We start from the raw sequence: 27,463 nt of genomic DNA on the forward strand, positions 1-27,463 counted from the left end.
ACCATTTTTTGGAGTTGCCTGAAAAACAAATCACGATGAGTTAAAAAAAGCACATGTACATTACTGTTTAAAAGTGTGGGATCTGTAAGTGAAAGTTGTGAAATATTAGAATTTAAAACAGCAGTTTTCTATGTGAATATATAGTAAACTGTAATTTATTCCAGTGATCAAAGCTGAATTTTCAGCATCATTACTCCAGTCTTCAGTGTCACATGATCCTTCAGAAATCATTCTAATATGATGATTTGATACTCGAGAAACATTTCTAAATATTATCAATGCTGAAAATAGTTGTGCTGCTGCATATTTTTGTGGAAACTGATACATTTTATTTTTTCTTTGATGAATAGAAAGTTCAGTTTATTTTAAATGTATATAAATGTCTTTACTGTCGGTTTTGATCAGTTTAATGGATCCTTGAGTAAAGTATTAATTTCTTTCAGAAAAAAGAGAGATCACAGGAATTACAGACACCAAACTTTTAATGATTGATAGATAGATAGATAGATAGATAGATAGATAGATAGATAGATAGATAGATAGATAGATAGATAGATAGATAGATAGATAGATAGATAGATAGATTCTAAAAAATGCTGGGTTAAAAACAACCCAAGTTGGGTTGAAAATGGACTAACCCAGCGGTTGGGTTAAATGTTTGCCCAACCTGCTGGGTAGTTTTATTTAACTCAACTATTGTTTAAAAATTACTGTATTGCTTAATTAAAATTAACCCGAAGTATGTTGGAAATGAACATTTATTAATGTTCAATGAATAATTATTAAACAATAAACATTCATTAAATTGCTTATTAATAAATGTATATTAATAAACTATTAAACTATTAAATTTATATGAATAAAATATTAAAGCTTATTAATAAACATTCACCTTTTGTCTATTATTGTTGTCTCTAATTGCATCTGGTTTTTAATTTCCCAACTATTTTGGGTTCATTTTTAACTAGCCATATAGCAATTTTTAAACAATAGTTGGTTTAAATAAAATTGGGCAAACATTTAACCCAACCGCTGGGTTAAAACAACCCAATCGCTGGGTTTGTCCATTTTCAACCCAACTTGGGTTGTTTTTAACCCAGCATGGATGGATGGATGGATGGATAGATAGATAGATAGATAGATAGTAGGGGAATGGTATGTGGGTCTGTGTACTTTTGCGTCCATTCCTTTTTCGTTTTTAAGGCAACTCGCTTACATGTTCAGTGTTATAGAAAACCGTTAGAAACGCTAAACATAAAAATATTGTATTTCCACTTTCCACATTGCTGTTGTCTTAGATGCTGTTGATGACAAGAAAATGTGTGAGAAATTAGTTTTGTTGGTTGTTGTTTTTGTAGGATTAAGCAACGTGAAGCGTTAATGTCCCAGCGACGCGGCCGTAATGCATTGCTTACAATGAGAATTGAGAAACATTTCATGTCAAACCTCCACTGAGGAAAAGGGCATGAAAATTTTGACTTCATGAAAATTACATATTGGTGTATAATTTGTTAGGGTATTTTCAATTTGAACAGCAGGAGATCAGTGTAGCCTATAGCATATAAAGCAAATCCTAATCCCAAAAAAATATAAAACAATTAGGGCTGTCAAACGATTAATCGCGATTAATCACATACAAAATAAAAGTCTGAGTTTGCATAATATACTTGTGAGTACTGTGTGCAATGTATAAATAAATACATACTATAAATATGTAATATAAATATAAATATATAATATAAAAATATAAATAAATACATATTCTTGTAAATATTTATCAAATATATACATGAATGTGTTTGTATTTATATATACATAATAATTACACACAGTACTCACACATATATTAGGCAAACTCAAACTTTTATTTTGTATGCGATTAATCTTGATTAATCATTTGACAGCCCTAAAAACAATATAAAACACCTAAGAGCCAGACAAAAAAAGTCAATGTAATTTAGATATCGTTTTGGCCTTATTCATATAAAACAGAGTGACGGGATCGATAGGCTATACAAGCGGAAACTCGATATGTGTTGGAGCGCTAAACAAGAGATAAGGTTTAGAAATGGTTCTTAGGTTCAAATATAATTGTAAAAACATAATAATTTAACAAATTAAAATGAAAATTAATCATTGTCTTCTTTTTAGGCGTTTTGTTGCAATGCATATATTGACCCCAGAGGAAAAGGCACTTGAGGGCGCTTTTAGTGTTTGTGTATGACGCAAAAACATTAATATTAAATTTGGCATTTTTACATATTAAAAAAACAAGTTGTATATCATTTATTTAAATATTTTTAATAAAATAATAACTTGCATAAGGAAAATTAGCTTGTATCAGCTAATTCTATTCATCTGTGTTAAAATAAAAAAATGCGTTTTCCATATTTCATTTCTGGTTTAAAAAAGGAAAAAGGAATGGGGAAAAAAGAAAAGTACACAGACCTATGTGCTATTTTCAGTAAAAAAAATAGGACAATTGTCAATTAAGGATAAAGAAAATAACTACAATAAACAGCAAATAAATAAATAAGCGCTAAGATACAAATAAAATAAACAATGCTTTACAGGTTTGTCAGGTATCTAACAATAGTTTTTTAGAAACAAGACATAACCTAGCCTACTCTGTTTGTTAGGATACTCGCTAAGATGGGCATGTTGACATCATTTTTTTGTGAATTTGTCCGTTCAGGCGCTTCAAATGAGTACACACAAATCTCATAGCGCGCACGGGTTCTCTTTCGTGTCTTACGGTTGAATGTTTAAATTGGAAAGGTTTAAAAGAGTTTAGTTTATACACAGATAGCAACGTGAGATGTTCAGGTCTCACCTGCGCTCGCGTTGTGCGCTATCAACACCCGGGTCGGGTGATGGCGGCGTAAATGACTGCTCATAGAGCTTTCAGCACGTTATTGAACATTTGTTTACAACGAGTGACTGCTTTGTCCATGTTCTTTTAATCATCTCTATTATAACGTATTAGGAAACTAGAATGCATATCCATCGACTGCAACATACATTACACGTTGTTGTTTTTAACAAACCATATTATAGATGCGACGTCAAATTTTGGATGAACCACGGTACAAGTGCGTGATTTTTTTACAGAGAACCGTTACACCCCTGATATATACTGTAGATAGATATTCAAATAAATAGATAGTAAAGTAAATTCTCTATTAGTACTCAATTTAAGCTTGTAGAAATTAATGCGTAAATATCAACATTATAAAATTAAGTAAAACTACGCAAGTTTTCTGATACTGGAGTTCCCATCATGCACTGGGTCTTGAATAATTAATGAGGTTGATTCTTCACTGTTTTCCAGCTGTTTTTACACTGTTTTATCATTGCTTTTGTGGTTATGTTTAGTAACTTAACATTTTCTGATATTTGGAGTTCATTTTCTACTCAAAATGCCACATTCACACTCAAAACGATCCATCGAATGTTATCGTCATTGTGAACCAAGTACTGAGGTCTCTGTGTTCAAGCGCTGCGTTACTTTTAATATGAAGATATTGTATTATCTCCTTAGATGTTTCTAAGTAAAGCATACACTTTAAAAGCATGGTTTAATTCAGTGTTAAATTGTTTGAGTAAAATGTATTGCATAAAAAACTTCAACAAAGTAGAAATTACTCAACCTTTTACTGGCCAAGTTAAAATTACATATTTTCTTTGTTAAATTTTACTTAACTTAGTTAAGTAGAGTTACTTAATTCCATATTTGAAATGTACTTAAAAATTATGCGTGCAAAAACTTACGAAAGAAAAATTAAGTAAATTTTACGTTTTGTTTTTTTCGGTGTAGATAGATAGATAGATAGATAGATAGAGGAATCAGTACACAAGCAGTGGTTAATATGCTCTGTGAAGCTCTCAGGCGTTTCTATTCAAGCGTAACACCATTGAATTGTGGGTTTTAATAGCTTATCAGATACAAAGTTAACTGTTTGAGTGACTTCACGTCTGTGTTTGTGCAGGAGAGGCAGCGGCGACTGAGACATATAATGAACATAATTACAGTCCTCACGCAACTTCACAGCAGTGCTGAAATTCAACACAATTCCAGCCTCAAACTCTTTAACTTCAGTCAATAAAAGTCAGTCACATGACACATTTACTGGCGTCACGTACAGTTACTGATAAATCACACTGGAGTTATTGCTGATTAAATGCTTTTACATTTTGTAAATAATATAATTTACTACAGTTTGAGCGATGCGGATAAAAAAACAACATTTTTATTAAAAACATACACCTGTCATTATAGATTTGACAAATGCAAACTTTTAGATCCATTGAAAAAGCACTTCTTAATCCTTGTTACCCAATGCTAATCTGATTGAAACAAAGCACAGACAACTTCCTTAAGCATAAATAGCAGCAAAACAGATTTTCTTACCTAAGTTTAACAGTAGCAGGAGCCGCGAGTTTGTTGAGTTGCTCCATTCTGTGTTAGCTATAGGGATTGTATCAGGTTTTTAGTATGAACTAGTAGTCGAGTGGCAGCTAGTGCTCATAATGAGTGTGTTGGACGTCGGTGGTTAAGCAGCACATGCTGCAGCTGTGAAGAGGAGGGCGATTTTCCACAGAAGTGGTTCGTAATGAGGATTTTGAAACTACCGTTGAATGTCATGTTACCTCTATATTTAGAGTGAAGTCACTCTGAACTGATTCAGTTCAATGAAATTTTGCCATTTCTTGAATCTCTGTATTCTCAGTTCTCCGTCTGTGCTTTTTACAGCCTTTTTATGCCTAATAATAATTATGAATGGTTTCTCTCAATGAATTGTATGCATTTGTAATAGTAATTTAACACATTTTTTCCCAGCTAAGTATTTTTCTCCATGGATATGAAACAAACTGCATGGCTTTTCTTAAAAGGTTTTGAAAAGGTTAGTGAAAGTGTATGCTTTATTTTTGGTTGCAATAGTATTTCTCTGTTGGTCAATGAAACCAATGTTATAATATACAGTAGTAACTGTACTATATTTGTAGATATTGTGACAACTACATACTTCCATGCATTATATCTTTTCATTAATAAAACCAAAGTTAAAATGCATTATAGTATTTGTAGATTATGCATTAAACTTCTAAAGGTGTAACAATAAATATGTGGTTACAATAATTCATAAGATGCATTATAAGGTGCATTACAAGGCATAATTAATGCATTAAAATCAATATATTATAGGCTTTAGGTAAAGCATTACCCATTTTTTTTTTTATTGCTAATGCTTAACTTCCTATATCTTATAGTATATTAGTAGTGAAAATATTTTGTTAGAAACCCATTTTGCGTGTGTAAGTAAAACTAGTAGACAGTTTCCTCATTGCTGCAGATAATCATTGACCAATGAGGAACACATGAGAAAAAATACTGGGAATTTACGGCTGGTTTCTACAAACAAGCAACTGGGTGTGGAGGTTAGTGTAGAAATAGAACAGAAACTGATTCCTTACGGCCGATGAATGAGGCTGAACTTGTTGAGGTCACCGTCCGACAGAGTCTGAAAAAGAAACAACAAGTTTCAAACAACGGTCCAGTCAAGTCCAAAAGCTGTGGTGAGAGCTGTGCATTGACCCACAAACCTCAATAAACCGGAGCAACGCTGTAAAGAAAATTGGGCCAAAATTCCTCCAGAATGATGTGAGAGATTGATGAAGTCAAACAGAAAATGATTACTAAGTTATTTCTGTAAAAAGTGGATCTTTATGCAGTTGAATCATAGGGTGTACTTAGTTTGTGACTCATGGCTTTATTTTTGTTCAGTAAATACTGACACGGCGTGAGAAGTCATGTGTTGTTGTTCATCTGAGGTTTTATTTTCCAGATTTTAAGTCCTGCTAAAAACCAGATGAATTCTCCAGATGAAAGCCAAACAAAATATCATGAATTTTACTAGAGCTTCTGACAAAATATTAAATTGTTAGTTCTCCCAAAAATGAAAATTCTGTCATTACATTACATCACTCACCCTCATGTCGTTCCACACCTGTAAGACCTTCGTTCATCTTCAGAACACAAATTAAGTTATTTTGGATGAAATCCGATGCTTTACGATTCATTTGATTCACATGATTGGCAGTTTGATACATAATCCGAATCACTGATTCGAAACAAAAGATTCATAAAGCTTCAAAGCAGTGTTTTGAAATCGGCCATCACTAGATATTGTTGAAAATTCATTATTTTAGGGTTTTTAGGCACACAAAAAGTATTCTCGTTGCTTCATAACATTAAGGTTGAACCACTGTAGTCACATGAACCGTTTTAAATACGTTTTTAGTAGCTTTCTGGATCCTGAGAGGTTCGGTGAGCCATCTGATTCCATCAAAAATATCTTAATTTGTGTTCTGAATGAAGGTCGACATAAGGAACGACATGAGGGTGAGTAATAAATGACATTATTTTCATTTATGGGTGAACTAACCCTTTAATTACTGCAGCCTATTTAAAAATGTTTAATTAATTTAAATGAATTATTTCAAAAAATCGGTTTGAATGAATGATTCATAAATGCTTCAGTTGTTCAATTACTGGATGAATCATTTTTGAACGAATCTCTTGAATGAATGATTCAATGCCGAATACATTTTAACAGTCACTTGTTGCCACCTAGTGGTGTAAAAATGTAATTGATACAATCTTTATTTGATGTGCTAAGATACTTTAAAAGGTACTCGATGGGTGCGTTCCACTCCTACACTCGCTAACTTCCCTCCGTCTCGTGGACTCGGATGTGCGTCATTGCTTGTGTTGCATGAGTGCCCACTACTGATGGAATAAGGTTTAAACGAAACACACTAAACCTTTGATCACTATGGCTGCATCCGAAAACTGAAAAATGCTGCCTTCCGAGGACACATTTCAAGGTAAGAAGGCATCAAGGCACGTCCGAATCCAATGTTAGCTTCACTTCCTCTCTCATGAGATACCTTCCTCAGATCGATTTTTGAAGGAAGCATAGATGTATCCTTAGCTGCCTTTGATATCCCACAATCCTGTGCTTTCCATTCTGTGACAGTTGAGCTAGAAAAATAAAGATGGCGTCCGAAAGTTGCGTTTGCTGATCAGTTTGTGTACAAATTACGATTTTGATCAACATATTTCAATTTTGATATAATTTCTATCGAGAAATGACTACTGTAGTAATTAAATATTTGTTTAGTTCTCACCAAAGCTCGCGCTATATTGCTGTAGATCATTAAACTGTTACGCTGCCTCAGAAGTCTGTCCGAAATCAATTTCGTGAGGTACCTTCATACACAAATGCTGCCGTACAAGTCATTCTCTTATAAGATAGCGAGGCAGCAAGACAGCTACCTAGGTTTTCGGATGCAGCCTTAGTTTGATTGACAATCGATCTAACCAATCAGAACGCCGCATCCGCCATTTTGTCCAACAAAGCAGCCAGTAGTTAAAAGATTAACCTCGGTGGAGTTAAACTTGAAAAATGGTGTGTATTGACGTCTTTCCGCGTTTAAAACAACTTTCATTCTCATGTTCATGGACTAATAGGAAGAGATGATCGGTTTTTACGAGCGGTTGAGCTGAGGCGCTACAGCAATCTGTCACGACATGGTCACGACACATTAAAGAGCAACAAAACGGTTTTTATTGTTTGAATTTCTTTAATAACTACACGGTTTGAAAGCTGGGACTTTGTTTAATATCATAAGTAACCTGCTCTGTCTTGTCTGTCGATGTGTGGTCAGTATCCTCTTTGTTCCGTGATGTATTTTTCACTGCGTGTGGAATGACAGCGCCACGGCTTGTCGGACAAAGCAACAGTAACTAAGGGGGGCGGGGCTCGGCGAAAGGCTAATTCACTATGGAGCTGATTTATTATTTAAATCCCTTTTTTTCCCTTATGAATTTGTTTAATGCACCATTCTATATGCATAAGTTGTTAGGGAAAATATATAAAATCCTATGACCTGTTGGAGAAAAATAAAATTAAACCAACGAAAAAAAAAAATAGTTTAAACTTTGACTGTGAACATAAGGTAGCTACAAGTTTTATGTGATTAAATCTCAACATAATTAATATATTATACACTATTATGCAATTAATTCTCAAAATAATATATCATACACTTAAGTTAAGCGAGATCTGCTGTGACGTCACAATCAAGTTGAATTGTGGGATATAGAGCTGCTTGAAGTGTACATCGGAGTAGATTCGCTCACTTGGTCAAAATTGAGGGGACGAGGGTCTGTCCATATAAACTTCACTCGTCCACTTCAAAATGGTGGCAGGATTTCCCCTGAGGGAAAGTGTTTAGGGAAGTTCGCGAGTGTGTGTCTAAAAGTGGAGTGGAACGCAGCCTATCACAGCTTTCATTGGCTAAGGACCGCCCAAGAGGATGTAACGCAACCAATCACAGTTCCACGTCATGTTTAGGGGCGTGAAAATGTAAAGTTGATGTCCCTACAATAACAGACCGGCGTGCATCTAATAAATTATTAATTCAAGAATGAATAATTTACGAACTTCACATCTTTTAGGAAATCCTGCATTTAGTTGATCCTGGTAAGCATTCATTGTCACAGTTGATGACAACCTTCTTCTTCCACAAGGGGGTTTGGCGTTAATGCATTTGTTTCCAGGTGGACCGTTAACACTAGCACTACCGGAATTCTATAACTACTAGAACTGCCAATAGCGGTCATTTTGACTGTTCATACCAGACAGCAGTGAATGTCATTTTTGTCATGTTATATTTACTTCAAAGCTTCTATGGTCATGTTTTATGAAAAATGTGGGGTAATTTAAGCATACATAATATAATATGTTCGTGATATTATTGTGTAAGATCTAGTAGACCTCCCACAAAAGTGCATGCCGCAATTTGCTTTCCGCAATTTGCATCCGGCAAGCTGGAGATCAAAGTTTTTCACCGCAGTTAAAATGTTGTTTTTGAAAGTCAAAATGTCAACAAATATAAAATGAAGCAGAATATTTCGTTAGATAAAAACATATTGTGAATTTTGGAAATGATTACATCTGTCTTTATTCATACAAAGATATTGAAGTGCGTAATTATTGATAACAGCCAGGATAGTATCGATAACATACCCAAAGTAGCAGATGAAATGACAGTTGTCGAATTTGAAGTGTCCACTCTCCTTTTTTTACGAACCAGAATTATCTCTGAATCACTCTCAGAATCAGTGTCAGACGAACTGTCAAGAGACCAAGAGATATCGCTCTCTGCTCCTCAATCAGACTCTGCATCATCAATGTTCTCAAGCAAGGATAAAACCTCAGTGACAGTCATTTTCTTTCTTGTTGCCATTTTGACGGTAAAGCTAAGTTTTAGCTTAGCAAAAGCATACAAAACTGCCAGAGAAAGGTTGCTAGGCAACAGCTACGCACATCTTTAACGGCGGGAAAAAGCGCTGAGGAGATACAACGCCTGTAATAGGCTATGTGCGGTCAAATTGACCGCTATGGCCATTCAAGGTAGAAATACTCAGAACTCTTGTGTTTTGTAATTTTAATAAAATAACAATGTTAAAATAAAATTTACATTAATTTAAGAAAAGTCATGGAACTGTAGTTATATGGGTTTTATTTCAACAAAGTTATTACACTGCAAATCTTTAAAACGGTCAAAATGACTGCCTTGGTAGTTCTAGTGTTAAAGAACGTGACACACACATCTCCGAACATCCTGTAGAATTCAACCAACTAGATGACGACTTCAAATCCATGCAAGAAAAGCACGTGCCTGAATGAGTGCGCTTTTATAGCGTATTTAATGAAAGACTATGGAATAACACAAGATGCGTCACTCATGGAAGAAAGTGCAACGCGCAATATGGCGGAATAAGTCCCGCCTTCTAAATAAGAGCCAATCGCTGATTGGTAAAGGTATTGTGTCATTGCAGCGGCCGTTAGAAGCTCCGGTTCATAGAAACAGTCAGACGCGCGCTTAGGACTGCACATGCGCATTAGCTTGATCCAGCCTGAAAAATAACTTCAGATTTCATTTGTGGTTTTAAATATGAAATTGAATCGAAAGCTTGGTGAACAGCTTTGAAGAATTTGATGTTTCCCCATTCAAAGAGATAGGAGCTGCATTTGCATGCCCGAGAGGCGTTTCAAAGATGGCTGTCAAGTGAAATGACTTGTCTTAAAGGGACTTTGATTTAATTCAGGTCATGTTAATGGTATGACCCATTTGCGGGGGTGGCCAAAATTACGATTTTAAATCAGTCAGAGCTAGAAATGTATCTTCACATTTAAAGGTAAAGCTTCATATTACAGGTAGACTGCTTTCTTTGACCCCCCCCCCCCCAGCATCCTTCAGGGGGATCAAGCCTCCAAATCCCTCCATAATTTACACTCTGCTTCAAGGTGAATTTCTACACAGGGAATCAGTAATATTCAGTGACAGTCGTGTTCTGTTTGAATGTTTCTGACACACACACACACACACACACACACACACACACACACACACACACACACACACACACACACACACACACACACACACACACACACACACACACACACACACACACACACACACACTCAGTAACTTTGCTTAATAGAAACTTGTAGAAACAAGAATAACATTTTCTGTGACGTATTTGTGCTTAAATTAATAGTAGTTAAATTTGGACACTGATTCATTTCTGTATATTGGTTTTTATGAAACAGATTTTTGTCAGTTTCAGAATTTGACTCAGCAGTTTTTGTCACTCAAAAGTGTTTCTTTGAAACACTTTAAATATTTAATGGGTATACATGGGTAAATATTGTTATTATAATGCTTTGTTTTTGATTAAGTGATATCAATTATTGTTTTCCCTGTAATTTAATGCATTTCAGTTGCATTTGTACCACGTATAGTCATAGCAAAGGTACAACTGTGAAAAATATTATGTCTCTGACATAGGGTGTTTCATAGAATTAAAATAAAATATATTCTGCCATTATAACTTTTTTTCCCCTATGAATGAATATTGGTGTAGCTGATGAGAATCTGCTCTCTTAAATAATATAATAATATAACATTAAACAATTAAACAGCATATTACTTTAGAGAATGTGATTTCTAAGTAACAAAAGTTGAGACGAAAAAGGTGAAATCATACAACAAAGAAAATATGATCTTTATTTTTTTTGTTACAATAAACTTTTCTGGCTTTATTAGGGATACAGGATTTATGCTTACACTAGTATGCTAAGTTTGTACCTTCAGTAACCATGACTAATCCAGTGAGTAAGTTATGTCCCTTGCTAATTTTGCATCTTCGTGTTTCTTTTCGGACACACTGGTTATGTTTGAAAGGAAATACTGTAATATCTTACTGAATTATGCAACAATAGATATTTCCGTAGTACTTTGACCACTCTATAAATGACTTAGGGTGTGTTATCAGAAAACCTTAACAGGCCTTTTCCTTATTTCCAACACTAGGTGGAGCCCTTACCCAGCAGTGAAACTGAGGCTGCGTCCCAATTCACCTCCTTGTGCTATGCATTCAAAGTGTACTTTTTGTGAGTTGGGGAAAGTGCATAACTTTGAGTGTTTTGAAGTATTGGCACATATTAACAAGTCATAAAATGGACAGATCTTGATGACTGTTAATAAATGATAAGGAGAGCATCAGAAGGATAAAAATGTCCTCTGAGACTCACAGAGAGATGATTAATGTCCTAATTCTTCCTGAATAATGTAAATACTCTATTTTACGTACTTATTTTTTTATGTTAAAATTCTTTGGCCTCCTTTCATTTTGCCCTTTTTAGTAGATACTCTTATGAGTTTCCTTTTAATGCAACTTTAGTTTGAATTAAATTTTTACATTATCTGAAGGAAATGTGTGCGTTATTTTCCCAATGCATTTATTATTTTATTTAATTGTTTTATTTTATATTGTTTTATTTTATTAATTGTTTGCACAGTTGCACAGTTGCTGGAGCATCCCGGGCTGTAGGTTTATTATTTTATTTATTTATTTATTTTTTATTTTAGTCATTTTTTTTTTTATTTGAGTCAATGAGATGGAGCATCTCGGGCTGAAGGCTTATTTAATTTAATTTAATTTAATTTAATTTAATTTAATTTAATTTAATTTAATTTAATTTAATTTAATTTAATTTTGTTATTGTATATTATTATTTTTATTTTATTTTATATTATTTTGTTAATTGGGTTGCAGAGATGCTGGAGCATCTCAAGCTGAAGGCTTATTTTATTTTATTTTTTTATTGTGTTTTTTTTATTTATTTTTTTTTTTTAGTCAGTGAGATGGAGGATCTCAAGCTGAAGGCTTAATTTATTAATTAATTAATTAATTAATTAATTTTATTTTAGGCCACATTATTTTATTTTATTTTGTTTTATTATTTTATTTTTTTATTTGAGTCAATTTGATGAAACATCTCAAGCTGAAGGCTTAATTAATTAATTAATTAATTAATTTTATTTTGGGTTGCAGAGTTGCTGGAGCATTTCAAGCTCAAGACTTATTTTATTTTATTTATTTTTAATTTAATTTAATTAATTTATTTTTTTGGGGGGGGCTGAAGGCTTTTATTTTTATTTTAGGCCACAGAGATGCTGCCTGAAGACTTTTATTTTATTTTATTTTATTTTATTTTATTTTATTTTATTTTATTTTATTTTATTTTATTTTTAATTAATTTTATTTGGGTCGTGAAGATGCTGGAGCATCTCTGGCTGAAGATTTTATTTTATTTCCTTTTATTTCCTTTTTTTTTTTATTTTATTTTATTTGGGTCACGGAGATGTTGGAGCATCTCGAGCTGAAGGCTTATTTAATTTTTTATAGTTTGATTGCAAAGCATGTAAACTTTGACACGCCACAAGAATAGGCCATTAGTTAGCCTCAAACTCAAATATTGAGCGATAAATAAAAATGTTTATCACATATCTTTCTGCTTTCAGAGTAATACTCGCATTACTCATCAAAACCCCTGACAGCTGAATTTAGCGAAGAATCTTTCGTAAGTATCTGAAGGATCTAATAGAGACAAATGCAAGAGGTTGAGCTCTCCGAATCTCTGTAACTCTGCAGAGACAAAGACAAGAAAATCGCCCTGCCTAAAATCAAGCTTAGCCTTTTGACACAGAATAAAATATCGAATATTTCGCCTGGGCACCTCCTTGGATGCTGCTTGCTGAGGTGAATTATTTATGTAGAGTTTTTCCAGGAGTTGGAGAGAGAGAGAGAGACCTGGAATCACAGCTGCATATTAAAAAGCTCAGCTTTCACATAAGCGGCGCACAGAGTCTCAGCTCGGCTCCGCGAGGGCCCTCGAGTCCCACATCCACTCGCCCCTTTGCTTTTGCAACTCAGTCCAAAACTGTCTGAAAGCAGTCAGAGACATCTGAGGAATAAAATATCAAGAACCACAAGATCACCAAGTTTGACCAAGTGCTCAGTCTAAACACAACTCAAAGACAAGAGACTCCAGGACACAGTGGTGACACATTTAATCTTTCAAACTGATCTGAAACCAGAGCAATTGAAAACTGCTTTTGAAGTTGCAAGCAGCTCATGACATCATTCGGTTGTTTTATGAACTCTGCTTCTTGTTGATGAAGTATCTTGCTATAGCTTTCAACAGAAAAATGCAGTAAAGTATTGTTGGTCATTTACTCCCCAACACTGTAGTGAAAGTCATCATGTTGTGTGCAGAGTTTACAAACGGCACATCACGCTCTCAGCACACACTCGCCGAGTGTCAGAGGAGACGTTCCTGTGATCTACAGACTCTTTCACCAGATGGTTACTGCATAAATGCCACATGAATATGCAAAGATATCTAATATATGCCCTTAGCACCCATTCAGGAGGACACTGATGTCTAAACATGTCTAAAACATGCGGCACGCTGCTACTTCAACAACTTCCAGTGCCATATTAACACTTGTTAGCCTACAAGTGAAAGAAAAGGCCTTTTTCCAGTAAATCAAATGACTGGACTTTTGGCCAATCAGTATTTAGGAAGTAGGTTCTGAAAAAAAGGAGGCCGTAAGTTTTATTTTTTGTCATAGCACTCTTTGCTGAGTCAACACAATAAAAATGAGGAACGATGTATTTCATTTTCAGCATACTTTAAATGAGAGAGAAAAAAAAAAAAATCAGAACAGGTTTTTAGAAAGAAGTTTTTATTTTATTTTATTTTATTTTTTATTTATCTAGTGTCTCAGGCTGAATTTTTATTTTATTTTTTATCTAGTGTCTTAGGCTAAAATTTTTTATTTTATTTTATTTTAATTTAATTTTTTATTTATCTAGTGTCTCAGGATGAAATTTTCATTTAAATTTTTTTTTTAATCTAAAATATAAAAACTAAAAATGTTTTTTTATTTTATTTTATTTTATTTTTTATCTAGTGTCTCAGGCTAAAATTTTTATTTTATTTTATTTTTTATTTTTCTAGTGTCTCAGGATGAAATTTTTATTTTCATTTTATTTATTTTTTTATCTAAAATATAAAAACTAAAAATGTTTTTATTTTATTTTATTGTATTTCATTTTTTATCTAGTGTCTCAGGCTAAAATTTTTATTTTATTTTATTTTTTATTTATCTAGTGTCTCGGGATGAAATTTTTATTTTCATTTTATTTTTTTTAACGAAAATATAAAACTAAAAATGTTTTTTTTATTTTATGTTAATTTTTTTTTATCTAGTGTCTCAGGCTAAAATTTTAATTTAATTTAATTTTTTATTTATCTAGTGTCTCAGGATGAAATTTTCATTTAAATTTTTTTTTATCTAAAATATAAAAACTAAAAATGTTTTTTTATTTTATTTTATTTTATTTTATTTTATTTTATTTTTTATCTAGTGTCTCAGGCTAAAATTTTTATTTCATTTTATTTTTTTATCTAAAATATAAAAACTAAAAATGTTTTTTTTATTTTTTATCTAGTGTCTCAGGCTAAAATTTGTATTTTATTTTTTTATCTATCTAGTGTCTGGGGATGACATTTTTATTTTCATTTAATTTTTTTTATCTAGTGTCTTGGGCTTACATTTTTATTTTATTTTTTAATTTTTTTTCTAGCATCTCAGGCTAAAATTTATTTTATTTTATTTTATATTTTTTATCTAGTGTCTCGGGCTGAAATTTTTATTTTATTTTATTTGGCATTGTCACAAAACTACACACATGCCTTCTACACACAATCCGACAAACATTGATACCCACACACAATTTGGATTTAACTGATTTTCATAGATTTCGGGCTGAATTGACTTGTGTTTTAGGGTTAACGGAAATGTCCATAAAATTACTGGATAATGTCCAGGTAATGAGTGCCTTTTCCGTTATTTTATGGATTTATTTTTTACAGTGCGGTGCTCATGGAGGAGGATCATAAATTCAAAGTTGGACTGATAACATCATTTGGGGTGGTATGTATGTGATTTCATTCCTTCATTTTTTTTCCCCCCTCTCATTGAATATCCAGTATCTTTGTAAAAGTGTCACATTAATGTTGTGAAATGTGTAATTTCTGTTTCATCAAACAAGCAAATATAATGACTGTTTCCAGTCTAACCCAAAGCTGTTTCCAGTTTCAGCACATCATCTGTTTTCTCAGACCACGTTAAACAATAAATAGCTCACGCTTGTCTAAGACCTGCATCAATGCAAATCCATTATAGAAGCCACAGCAGGATGTTTGAGTCATACTAACTCCGCTCATCATTATACATTGCTAACTTCCCCATATGAAAGAGTTTTAAAAAAAGCACCGATTGTATCTAAAATATATGATTATTGGACTTGGTTAATGGAATCAAATGTTAATGATGAGATCACAGATTACATTTAGCTAAATATGTCATCTGCAAAATAACAATATTGACCAAAAGAGAACATTTGACCAAGAAAGGAACTTACCAGAAACCGACAGCCGTCAATCCTGTTTCGTTTTACTGCATCTGCACAGTCTTTCATGTTGTTCTGTGAACAAACACAATTAAGCTTCAGTTCATTTACATATTCATGAATAAACATCACTTCATCCTTTTTTGCACTAGATAAAACAACAAAACTAGTTTAAAGGATAAAATGTCTTTGCCTGCATGTCTAGTTAACACATTTAATTATTTGCTCACCTGAATCAGAAAGCTGGCCACCTGCGCCGGACTCCATCCTTCACATTGCTCCCTGGTTGGTAAACTCATCCTGGTCAGTTAAACCCGTCTCAGCTCAGATCATAACTAACATTTAGGAGAGGTTTTACGCTAGTATGAGGGACGTTTATGCAATGTGGGAAGTTCCTCTTGTTGTCAGTGATGGTAACTGACCCTACAGGACATGGTTTTCTCACACTTCTCTCTGTGGCGACAAATTCGTTCGCGTAGGTAATGCAAAGCCACAAGCACTCTCTTTAGCTTCACATGTAATTATAAGCCCGCAATAAAGTGCTAATAAAGTGTGAATGTTCTGCTTTTTAAAGTAATGCCCTGCTCTATGTGGGAAAATTCAGTTTGCACAAACAGAAAGGGAAATGAAAGATTAAACCAAGAACACATTTTCACCATATATTAGACCGGAACTACTATAACATGTGACTAACTGTGAGGTATTTTTCAAACAACAGTTTGGTTACATGCATGATTGTTTCCCACAACACTTTAAAACTGCCATTTTTTTTGTTCTCGTTTAAAATATTGATATTGTCCGATTAGACCAGGTTGTCATGTCAGAAAATGCTGTATTATTGTTACTAAAAATAAATGTTAGCCACTTGACAAAATAGTGTTTTTCTCTAAAGCATGGTAAAAAAACATGGTACTCAAGATTCAAACAATAAGACTAAACTTGTTGAGCTATATAACAATAATTAGTTGTCTGTCTATAAATATATCAAAACAGTTGTTGCCTTGTCTCGTAAAAATAATATATTAAAGAGGGGTGTAATGCTATTTCATGCATTCTGACTTATTTACACTGTTAAAGAGTTGCATTCTCATGCTAAACATGGCCAAAGTTTCAAAACAAGAGTTGGACATATGACAGAGTATTTCTGTGCCAAATATACCAAATATACTACTTCCGGTTGTGGACATGTTTCGCAGAATTTTTTTCAAGTATGGCCTTTATGACATCATAAAAGGGTGGAATTCCTTGTAAAGGCACTTCTAAGCGTGCGCACACACACACACACACACACACACACACACACACACACACACACACACACACACACACTTGTTTTTGTGAAATGTGGGGACATTCCATAGGCGTAATGGTTTTTATACTGTACAAACCGTATTTTCTATCCCCCTACACTACCCCTACCCCTAAACCTAACCCTCACAGGAAACTGTGCACACTTTTACTTTCTCACAAAAACTCATTCTGTGTGATTTATAAGCCTTTTGAAAAGTGGGGACATGCTGAATGTCCTCATATTTCACCTCTTTTTGTAATACCTATGTCATACCCATGTCATTATACACATTTGTGTCCTGATATTTCACAAAAACAAGTACACACACACACACACACACACAAACACACACACACACACACACACACACACACACACACAATCACCCAGAGCAAGAGCACGCCCATCAATGCATTTCATTCGGGATACGGAAGCTGAGAGATTTTTTCAGCAATGGCTGTGTTTCAATTCAGGGGCTGCACCCTTTGAAGGCTGCACACATCATCGGTCTCATGTAAGAAAAATAACCATTAGATTGCAAAGTAAGAAAGAAATTACAGTATTTTGCACCTCACAATGAATAATCATTTTTATTACGGTTACTCTTCTTCAATAAGACATCCTTGATGAAGTGTTCAGCCTACAAATGTGACCTCCAGAGGACGCAGCCTCCGAAATGAGACGCAGCTCCTGTCACCGAAGGAGTGTGTTTTTGGTTGTGAGGGAAAGATTACCTTTTTCTCAAAGAACCCAGTGTTAATGGAACAGAAGATGAAGTTTGTTTTTTCTGGGGCAGCAACGGAGTTGTGCACGTATGTTTGTTTGTTCCTGGGATTTCATTAATGCTTTGTAAACAAGTCCCAGTTTGACGCTGGATTTGCAGATCCCCTTCCGGTTGTGGACATATTTCGCAGAATTTTTTCAAGTATGGCCTTTATTTGGTGAGTAAAGCTGCATCAGATGTCTGTGTTTAGTTGGCAATCGGTGTGCAAGTGCATATAATGTAAACAACACAAACGTTTTTGTTCCCTTTTCATTTATAATAATGTCACAGCTTACAGACGATCTCTACACAAAAGCTGAGCGCGCTCGGGACTCTTTAGCTCCACCCACGGCACTGACGGCAGACACGCCTCCAGGATCTCGGCTTTTTTCAGAAAGACTCGGTATAGCGTATCTATCTTTTATAAATATGATAAAACTAAAGACTTTTCAGAGATATTAAGGATACACTGTTACTATATGTACTCAAGATGAACATTGGCAGAAACTGTGTGTGACACCCCCCGTTTAAAGCATCTTTAGTGTTTCCATGGTTTCTACAAAAAAAAAAAACGGAAATCGAGGGTAATGCAGGTATGATGTCTTTGATAAGCAATGCATGGACACAATCCTGGTTAAAATTGCTTATTTCTCTGAATTTAAACATTCTTGGAAACATCTGGGATAATGTAAGTACACAAGTCATCAAAACGCTGTTTTAGTGGTTTTTGGATATTTTAATCCAAAAGTCTTACATATTGTGCCTTTAACACAAAGCTTGACAACTAGCCTCGGTCTAACCTATAGCTTGTACACATAGTACGTAATGGAGAACAATGATAGGTTGTTGTGCATTAAAAATATATTTTTAGATGGGATTTTTAACAGGAAGCAATGTCATTTGTAAAGCATGTTTGCATGTGGTTGCATGCTTTTTTTAACATCTGTCATTTCCTTTTGAAGGGTAGGTATAACACAGTTTCCAATCTCATGTTAATCTTGAGTACCTATAGAGCAGTAGTGCATCCTTCATATCTCAGAAAAGTCTCTAGTTTTATCATATTTATAAAAGATACAAATGAGTTTTTCCGAAAACAGCCGAGCTCCTGGAGGCGTGCCGTGTGAGCGGAGCTAAAGAGTCATGAGCACGCGCAGCTTTTGTGTAGCGATCGTCTGCAAGCTATCAATGGTCAGCTAAACAAATGTATTTAAACACACACAATACACCAATGCATTATCCCTGGATAACTTTTGAATCACTATAATGAATACAGCGTATAGTGAATGATGAATAATGAATTTATAAATTCACTTCGTTCATGTTGTTTACATTATATGCACTTAGGCACCTATTACCAACAAAACAGACATTTGAAGCAGTTTTACTCATCAGTCTGACTCATGAACGGGATCATTATCGCTGTGACCGCTCCATCTTTCAGTTTCAAACGATCTGTAAATCCTTCATTGGACTGGACCTTGTTTATAAAACCATAAGCGCCCATCCTGAGGTTTGAGCAGCCACGGAAAAACATGAGATATTCTCCATTCATTTTAACCAATAAAAAAGTGATTGCAACTATCAGTTTCTATGGTTATTATAATAACAAATATCGAGAGCGCATCAATGTAATGCGTGAGCACAAAACTCTCAGCACCCCTTAACACTGGGTTTGGGAAGGTTATCTAAGAGTATTTTTGGTTATACGTCCAACTCCGAAACTTTGGCCATGTTTAGCATGAAAATCCAACTTTTTAACTGTGTAAATAAGTCAGAATGCATGAAATAGCATTAGACCCCATTTAAAATTAGTTGCAAAATCACCTAGTAAACCGTATTATGTGATCAGAAGTTATTTGGCAGTGCATCATCTATTTAATGCAATAACAAATAACAAAAATAGTGAAGAATATTACTTTGAAATTATGATGTGTATTTTGTTCCCACGGGTTTCAAATGATTTTTGCTGATGGTCAGAACGCACAAGTTTCTGTTTTCTGAAATGTTTCTCAATCAATAAGCTTCAGTGTTGTCCAAATGAGAGGGAAATATATCTCTGTTCTTTTAACCTGACAATTTCAAATTCTAAAATTCATCTATTAAATAAACAGATGAAGTTGATTCAACTTTAAAGGAGACACTAAAGTTACGTGAAGTAAGGACTGCAGGAACGAACCCTTGAGATTGTGATATCTCTCTCAGCTATGTAAACATTAACTAGTCTCCATAAACTCCTGGCATCTGAGCCACTAGGACACAGTGGTGTAATTTTATTTATAAAGGGAATGTGTCCAAATAAATTCGTATACCTCTATGTTAGACTGCACACGAGGTTCAGTAAAACACAGAAGTTGATTCTCAAAGATGGATTGATACCAACTGTTCGTGATCCAGTTTCATATATATTTCATGGTGTTTGCAAATTGTCTTTCTGAATGTTTCCTTAGCATATTGTTAATGTATTATTAAATGTGGCTAAAGTTTCAATTGTTTCTTACTGTATTCTCTGAGACCAGAGCCATGTCGTTATTTTCATTTTTAACTCGAAAACACTATAATTCGTAAACGCATCTTCATTCTTATTGAGTCTCTCCAACAGTGTAGCTTTAGCCTTGCAGCATGCTATCAAACCCATTCAGAATCGAATGTTAGCAAACATCCACAAAATATATGCCATACCTATGTGATCTGATATGCTGCACCACAAACAGTTTGTAACGATCCATTTTGAGAGTTATATTTGCAGTGTGAGCTTCTCCTGTATTGTTTATGCCTCAGTGTATTGGAATTGGGAGCTTGGGGGCAGAGAGCACGAGCTCATTTGCATTTAAAAGTACATACACACACACCAAATTAGCACATTTCTTTGCCCACTCAAAATTAGTCAGTTAAAACATGGTATAATAATAAATCCATGGGGTATTTTGAGCTGAAACTTCACAGACACATTCTGGAGACACCAGAGACTTATATTACATCTTGTGAAAAGGGGCATAATAGGTCACCTTTAAAGCAGGCTTACATAAGACCATGTAATTCAGTTCAAGTTTTTTGTCATTGAAACCAATTTGTGTCAAAATGTTCAAAAATCATCAGTCCTCAAAGAAAAACCTGTGTGTTTGTCTCCAAACACTTAAGATGCACCGCAACACAAGGTTTGAGACAGGTCAGTTTCAAGTGCTGTTTATGAAGATGCACCGACAAATGAACTGCTTATAAATAGGTTTCACAAAGATAAAATAAGTGCAAATAACTTGTTGCATCTAAAGAATGACTCATGTGGAAAGTTTTCTGTGGTACTTAAAAAGTTTTCATTTGCCCTTACACAAATTAAGGCCTTAAAAAGGTCAGAGCAGAAAGTCTTAAATGCATAAAGTCATGGCATTAAATGTTGCATGCATTGCGAAAAAAAGGATTCTCTTCCTCAGTATGTTTGTCCTGTTTTCCAATAGAAATATTTAAATATCTTTAAATCAACTTGAGATGCAAATGTCTTGAAAAATTTAAACAAATATCTGTGAATGAGTTATAAAAACTTCTCTTTGAATTAAGTTGATTTTTATGAGCCCATTGGCAGATATTTGTTTAATCATGAGCTTGCTTCATTTTGATCAATTTCACAGAAAACTGGACTACATATTTTGCCAATATGCATCTCCAGTAAATTGATTTGAGAATCTTTAGACATCTGAACTGGAAGATACTGAGGAACAACATCCCTTTTTTTGCAGTCTGATCAGAAGGTACCGTAAAAGTTATTTCTAATGGTTGGAAATAGTTTTTTTGTTTGTTTGTAAAATGTATTAAATAATGGATATCTGTTGGAAATTGTATTGTCAAACTCTGAAGTGTTGCTAATACAACTCATCGTGTTTCTCTTTAGACACTTACATTTTGAGAACATTGACTTCCCTTCAATTTACTCCTTAAAAAGGTCTTTAAAATGTCTTACATTTACCTTCATAAAACCAAACCCTGTTTTAAGCTATCATAAGCATATTGGCTATTATTCAGAAAAACTACACTCTTGTATAGCATATATGCTATTAAAATGTTCTGCGTTTATATATATATAATGTATTTTAAGCCTCAAGTGTTTTACTATTTGCAAATGCAAATTCAACATTAATTTGTACATTTTAAAAGGGACCTATTATGCCCCTTTCACAAGATGTAATATAAGTCTCTGGTGTCTCCAGAATGTGTGTGTGAAGTTTCAGCTCAAAATCCCCCACAGATCATTTATTATAGCTTGTCAAATTTGCCCCTATTTGGGTGTGAGCAAAAACACGCCGTTTTTGTGTGTGTCCCTTTAAATGCAAATGAGCTGCTGCTCCCCGCCCCCTTTCCAGAAGAGGGCGGAGCTTTAACAGCTCAACAACAACAAAGCTGGAGAATCTCACGCAGACAAAATGAGGAAAGTGTTCAGCATTACATTGTTCAAACCGGAGTCGACACTGATGGAGAGACTCAGGAGGAAGTTACAACTTTTAGACGTTTCTGAATGGTCAGTGGATAAATTGATGTAGTTGCTGTGGAGTTGATTCAACTCATCCACTAGCATGTGCCGTCATGTTCATCTTTTGTGTTGAATTGACCCTCGTTTGGTGTAAAATGACGGCATGACAACAACACTCTACTACAACAACTCTTCCTCTTCTCTAAAGCAGCCCAACATGGCCCCGCCCCCTTTGTCATGTGTTCTCAGGGGCGGGATTTATGTAAATTTTGGGGTTTGTGACGTCACCAACCCAGGAAGAAGCTCGTTGTAGTCCCTACCAGCCATTTGTTGTAGTTCTTAAAAAGCGATTTTTGTAAAAGAAAATATCTCCCTTTGCATTGAACTTTGAACGTCGTAACTTTGTAGATGTTGTTTATGATCAAACAGTAACATTACACACTAACTAAAATTAAAAAAGAGAAATCATAATCACCCCTTTAAATATTTACAAGTGTAAAACTGTAATCATGAATGGCATTTTAAATGTACAAACTGTATTAAAATAACGTTTTAGTGCAATTCAGTCATTGAGAATATTGTTATTTGGAAATATTGTGAATCCGTCAGCTGCATCACAAACTCCCTCACGCAGCTAATAATATTTATGTGATGCATTGTGTATTATGTTTACAAGAAAAAATTATTGCACCATTAATCATAAATAATGACTCGCATTATAACCATAAGAGCCACTTCATAATGTTAAGATGCATTAGACATTATGATGCAGTGTTTTTATACAAAACTAATAGCAGTTATTGTTAATATGGTTGTTCCTGGAACCGTCCCCGCTCTTCTGTTCTGCAGGTGCTCAGGCACAGACCATTTTTCACCGGCCTACGTTTTTTTTAAATTCTGGACCTGATCCAAACCCGCACTGACATGAAGAATTGAGAGGAAGTGGCTTTACGATTACACAAAAGCTACAGTGTGACTCCAGTTAACCTCCGGCATCAAGTTAATGAGAGTCGTAGCATCATTGTCAAAGACACACACACACACACGGAGACATCGTGGAGCTCTTTTCCTGAGGTTATGAGAAAATGACCCGTACTGATTCTGTGCGCAAGATCTCTCTCAATGCTGTAGTTTTCTTTTGGTCCAATTAAAGGGTTCCTGTCAAGAGAGAGAGGCAGTTCTGTGATTGCACGTTATTTAGATGTGAGTGTTTATATGCGTGTAATCTATTAGATATGAATCAGTTTAATAGCAAACAATGACTATGGTAAAGAGGAAAAACACGGTTAATGTGATACCAGGCCTGTCCTAGATATGTTTTACTCCTTTCAATGGCACATTTAACCCAGTTTTAATGCTGCAGGTTCACAAAGAAAATAAGACATGAAGAGCCTTCTTTGAAGAATATGTGAGTGTTTTTTGTGTTCGGAGTGACTTTTTGCAGTATGAGGTTGCTATAGTGGTTTTTAGTTTGTTGCTGTGCAGTTTCTAGGATGTTCTGGATTGTTGCTAGGGGGATGCTAGGTGATTAAAAAGTATTCTGAGTGTTTTTTAGCACATTGCTGTGTGGTTGCTAGAATGAGGGTCGTTGCCAGGGCAATGCTATTTGTTTACCCATGTATTCTGATTGTTTCTGTGCAATAGTGGTTGGTGTAGTAAGTATTTTTCCCATTTATTTTTCCCATAGAGATTTTAAAAGTATTCGTTAAAGAGTAATGAGCCATGATCCATACCAGCCACCTATGATTTCACACATATAATGTAATACACACACACATATAAAGTGTGGTAAAATCAAATAATCGCGATTCATCGTATCTAACAAAGGTTTGTATTATATAATATACATAAATATGAGGGGTGGGACAGTTAATAATGCTACGAATGCTCTGCATACACAAGCCATTTGTGAACTGCAACTAATATTAACATTATAAATTACTATTAAATCCCTTGTTTGAGGTACAATAAAGCCTACATTGGTAATGCGTATCTGTCCGTAATTTATTTATTTGCCAAACAATGGTAATTTTCTTTAAATCTGCCAGTTACGGAGACTTCCGGGTAAACTGATCTACAGCAGCTTATGTGCCTTCGTGCTTTTGTTATGGAGCGTCATCATTGTCATGAGTTCTCATTGGTTTGCTGGCCTATGGCGGATTTCATAGGATAAGCTGTGAGCGGATTGCTGGCCCAAGAGGAAAAATGAGCTGCTGACAGTTCTTGATCACTGAAAATCACATTTTATTTGATACAAAACTAATTAGACTTTGCCAAATGGGGGAAAAAAATCATAGTTAAAACTATTTTTCATAGTATTTAATTTTCTCCATAGAGAATTTTTCTTTTATGAAAACTTAGTCGTACTGTAACTATCAGAGGATGTTAATCGATAGTCTGTGTGTATGTTAAAGTCATCAGTTTGCACAATTTCAACGTATTTTTTAAAGAATACTGATATTTTTACAAATCCGATTCCAAAAAAGTTGGGACACTGTACAAATTGTGAATAAAAAAGGAATGCAATAATTTACAAATCTCATAAACTTATATTTTATTCACAATAGAATATAGATAACATATCAAATGTTGAAAGTGAGACATTTTGAAATGTCATGCCAAATATTGTCTCATTTTGGATTTCATGAGAGTTACACATTCCAAAAAAGTTGGGACAGGTAGCAATAAGAGGCCGGAAAAGTTAAATGTACATATAAGGAACAGCTGGAGGACCAATTTGCAACTTATTAGGTCAATTGGCAACATGATTGGGTATAAAAAGAGCCTCTCAGAGTGGCAGTGTCTCTCAGAAGTCAAGATGGGCAGACGATCACCAATTCCCCCAATGCTGCAGTGAAAAATAGTGGAGCAATATCAGAAAGGAGTTTCTCAGAGAAAAATTGCAAAGAGTTTGAAGTTATCAGCATCTACAGTGCATAATATCATCCAAAGATTCAGAGAATCTGGAACAATCTCTGTGCGTAAGGGTCAAGGCCGGAAAACCATACTGGATGCCCGTGATCTTCGGGCCCTTAGACGGCACTGCATCACATACAGGAATGCTACTGTAATGGAAATCACAACATGGGCTCAGGAATACTTCCAGAAAACATTGTCGGTGAACACAATCCACCGTGCCATTCGCCGTTGCCGGATAAAACTCTATAGGTCAAAAAAGAAGCCATATCTAAACATGATCCAGAAGCGCAGGTGTTTTCTCTGGGCCGAGGCTCATTTAAAATGGACTGTGGCAAAGTGGAAAACTGTTCTGTGGTCAGACGAATCAAAATTTGAAGTTCTTTTTGGAAAACTGGGACGCCATGTCATCCGGACTAAAGAGGACAAGGACAACCCAAGTTGTTATCAGCGCTCAGTTCAGAAGCCTGCATCTCTGATGGTATGGGGTTGCATGAGTGCGTGTGGCATGGGCAGCTTACACATCTGGAAAGGCACCATCAATGCTGAAAGGTATATCCAAGTTCTAGAACAACATATGCTCCCATCCAGACGTCGTCTCTTTCAGGGAAGACCTTGCATTTTCCAACATGACAATGCCAGACCACATACTGCATCAATTACAACATCATGGCTGCGTAGAAGAAGGATCCGGGTACTGAAACGGCCAGCCTGCAGTCCAGATCTTTCACCCATAGAAAACATTTGGTGCATCATAAAGAGGAAGATGCGACAAAGAAGACCTAAGACAGTTGAGCAACTAGAAGCCTGTATCAGACAAGAATGGGACAACATCCCTATTCCTAAACTTGAGCAACTTGTCTCCTCAGTCCCCAGACGTTTGCAGACTGTTATAAAAAGAAGAGGGGATGCCACACTGTGGTAAACATGGCCTTGTCCCAACTTTTTTGAGATGTGTTGATGCCATGAAATTTAAAATCAACTTATTTTTCCCTTAAAATTATACATTTTCTCAGTTTAAACATTTGATATGTCATCTATGTTGTATTCTGAATAAAAGATTGAAAATTGAAACTCCCACATCATTGCATTCTGTTTTTATTCACAATTTGTACAGTGTCCCAACTTTTTTGGAATCGGGTTTGTATTTATTATAGCCTACTTATATCTATTATAATTACATTTTATTTTTTATTTATAATAGGCTGCTAATACTCATTATGATATACTTATTTTTAATTATTAGTTTAAAAAATACTTCTGGCATACATTTAGATTGACGCAATGGTGTTTTTTATTTGTTGACTCATGTCTGATACGTTTAAAGGTGAAGAATGTTGTTTGTGTGACACTAGCCACACCTAGCGGATCACAAAAATACAGCATATTTTGCAAACGCACCTTTCACATGTCACGCCTTCGTCGACTCAAACATCACAAAAACTCTTACAGGTGCGTCTCCACAGGTAAATATGGGCTACTCTCAATAAAAGGTCAACATATTAGACATACTTTTCGCTGTGTTGCTATTTTTCATGAACAAACAAAGACGAACTAACACTGAGAACGCGAGCGTCTCGCATATTAGCTATAAACCCATTCAACGTAACTGCATTGGCCACATTTTTTTTTACATGATGCACCACCCAGCATACTCGGTTAAAAGTCACGGTATAAATATATAAGTTTTGCAAGTAAGTGTAAGTTTTTCACTTACTTGCAGTTCTGCTTTTAACCAACCTTGTAGCTCACAGTAGGTTTGTATGTAAAGCTTTGTTATCGTCCAAAATTAATTCTCCTATATAGAAAATGATTGGGATTTTTACTTCTGAAACTCAACTGTTGCAGTCTGTGGTTGTGCTGTTTTTGTTTGGTTGTGTTGCTAGTATGTTTTCTACTGGATCAAGTTGAAAGAGTGATAATTCTCAGTGATAAAACAGGTCTTTAGATGTGAGACCCAAACCAGAGCTGTGCACCTGTTTTAGCATTCACCAGGTGAAAAGCTTGCATTAAGCACCACCAAGAATAACAGAGATGAAGAAAAGAAAAGCAAAATAAAAACTGGGGAAAAAAATCAACAAAGCATAAACAAAAGAAGCAGTAGGAAGTGAATGATGCACTGAGGGAAAC

At 34.8% G+C, this 27,463-nt stretch overlaps 2 protein-coding genes across 6 annotated transcripts in view; one reads left to right on the forward strand and one right to left on the reverse strand.

Annotated features, from left to right (window-relative positions):
• blnk (B cell linker) overlaps window positions 1-16,415 on the reverse strand; it is a 30,914-nt gene extending 14,499 nt beyond the window's left edge. The window contains exons 1-4 of one of the 4 annotated variants that reach the window (XM_067385680.1): window positions 16,135-16,415; window positions 15,917-15,979; window positions 5,476-5,522; window positions 1-18 (exon numbers count right to left, since the gene is read on the reverse strand). The exon at window positions 1-18 is cut by the window's left edge and continues 48 nt beyond it. In XM_067385680.1, the coding sequence (XP_067241781.1) occupies window positions 1-18; window positions 5,476-5,522; window positions 15,917-15,979; window positions 16,135-16,203 (197 nt within the window). In that variant the 5' untranslated portion in view covers window positions 16,204-16,415. Of the gene's footprint in view, window positions 19-4,411; window positions 5,456-5,475; window positions 5,523-15,916; window positions 15,980-16,134 lie in introns of those variants that run through there. The other 3 variants (XM_067385679.1, XM_067385682.1, XM_067385681.1) reach the window with 3 other exon arrangements.
• The window catches only part of dntt (deoxynucleotidyltransferase, terminal), a 160,167-nt gene continuing 137,201 nt past the window's right edge, over window positions 4,498-27,463 (forward strand). The window contains exons 1-3 of one of the 2 annotated variants that reach the window (XM_067385687.1): window positions 4,498-4,606; window positions 4,841-4,904; window positions 15,366-15,426. The gene's annotated coding sequence lies outside the window, so the exon portion shown is untranslated. Of the gene's footprint in view, window positions 4,607-4,840; window positions 4,905-14,404; window positions 15,427-27,463 lie in introns of those variants that run through there. The other variant, XM_067385686.1, reaches the window with a different exon arrangement.

Source organism: Chanodichthys erythropterus, chromosome 5 (genome assembly GCF_024489055.1).
Source record: "Chanodichthys erythropterus isolate Z2021 chromosome 5, ASM2448905v1, whole genome shotgun sequence".
NCBI classification, from domain to species: domain Eukaryota; kingdom Metazoa; phylum Chordata; class Actinopteri; order Cypriniformes; family Xenocyprididae; genus Chanodichthys; species Chanodichthys erythropterus.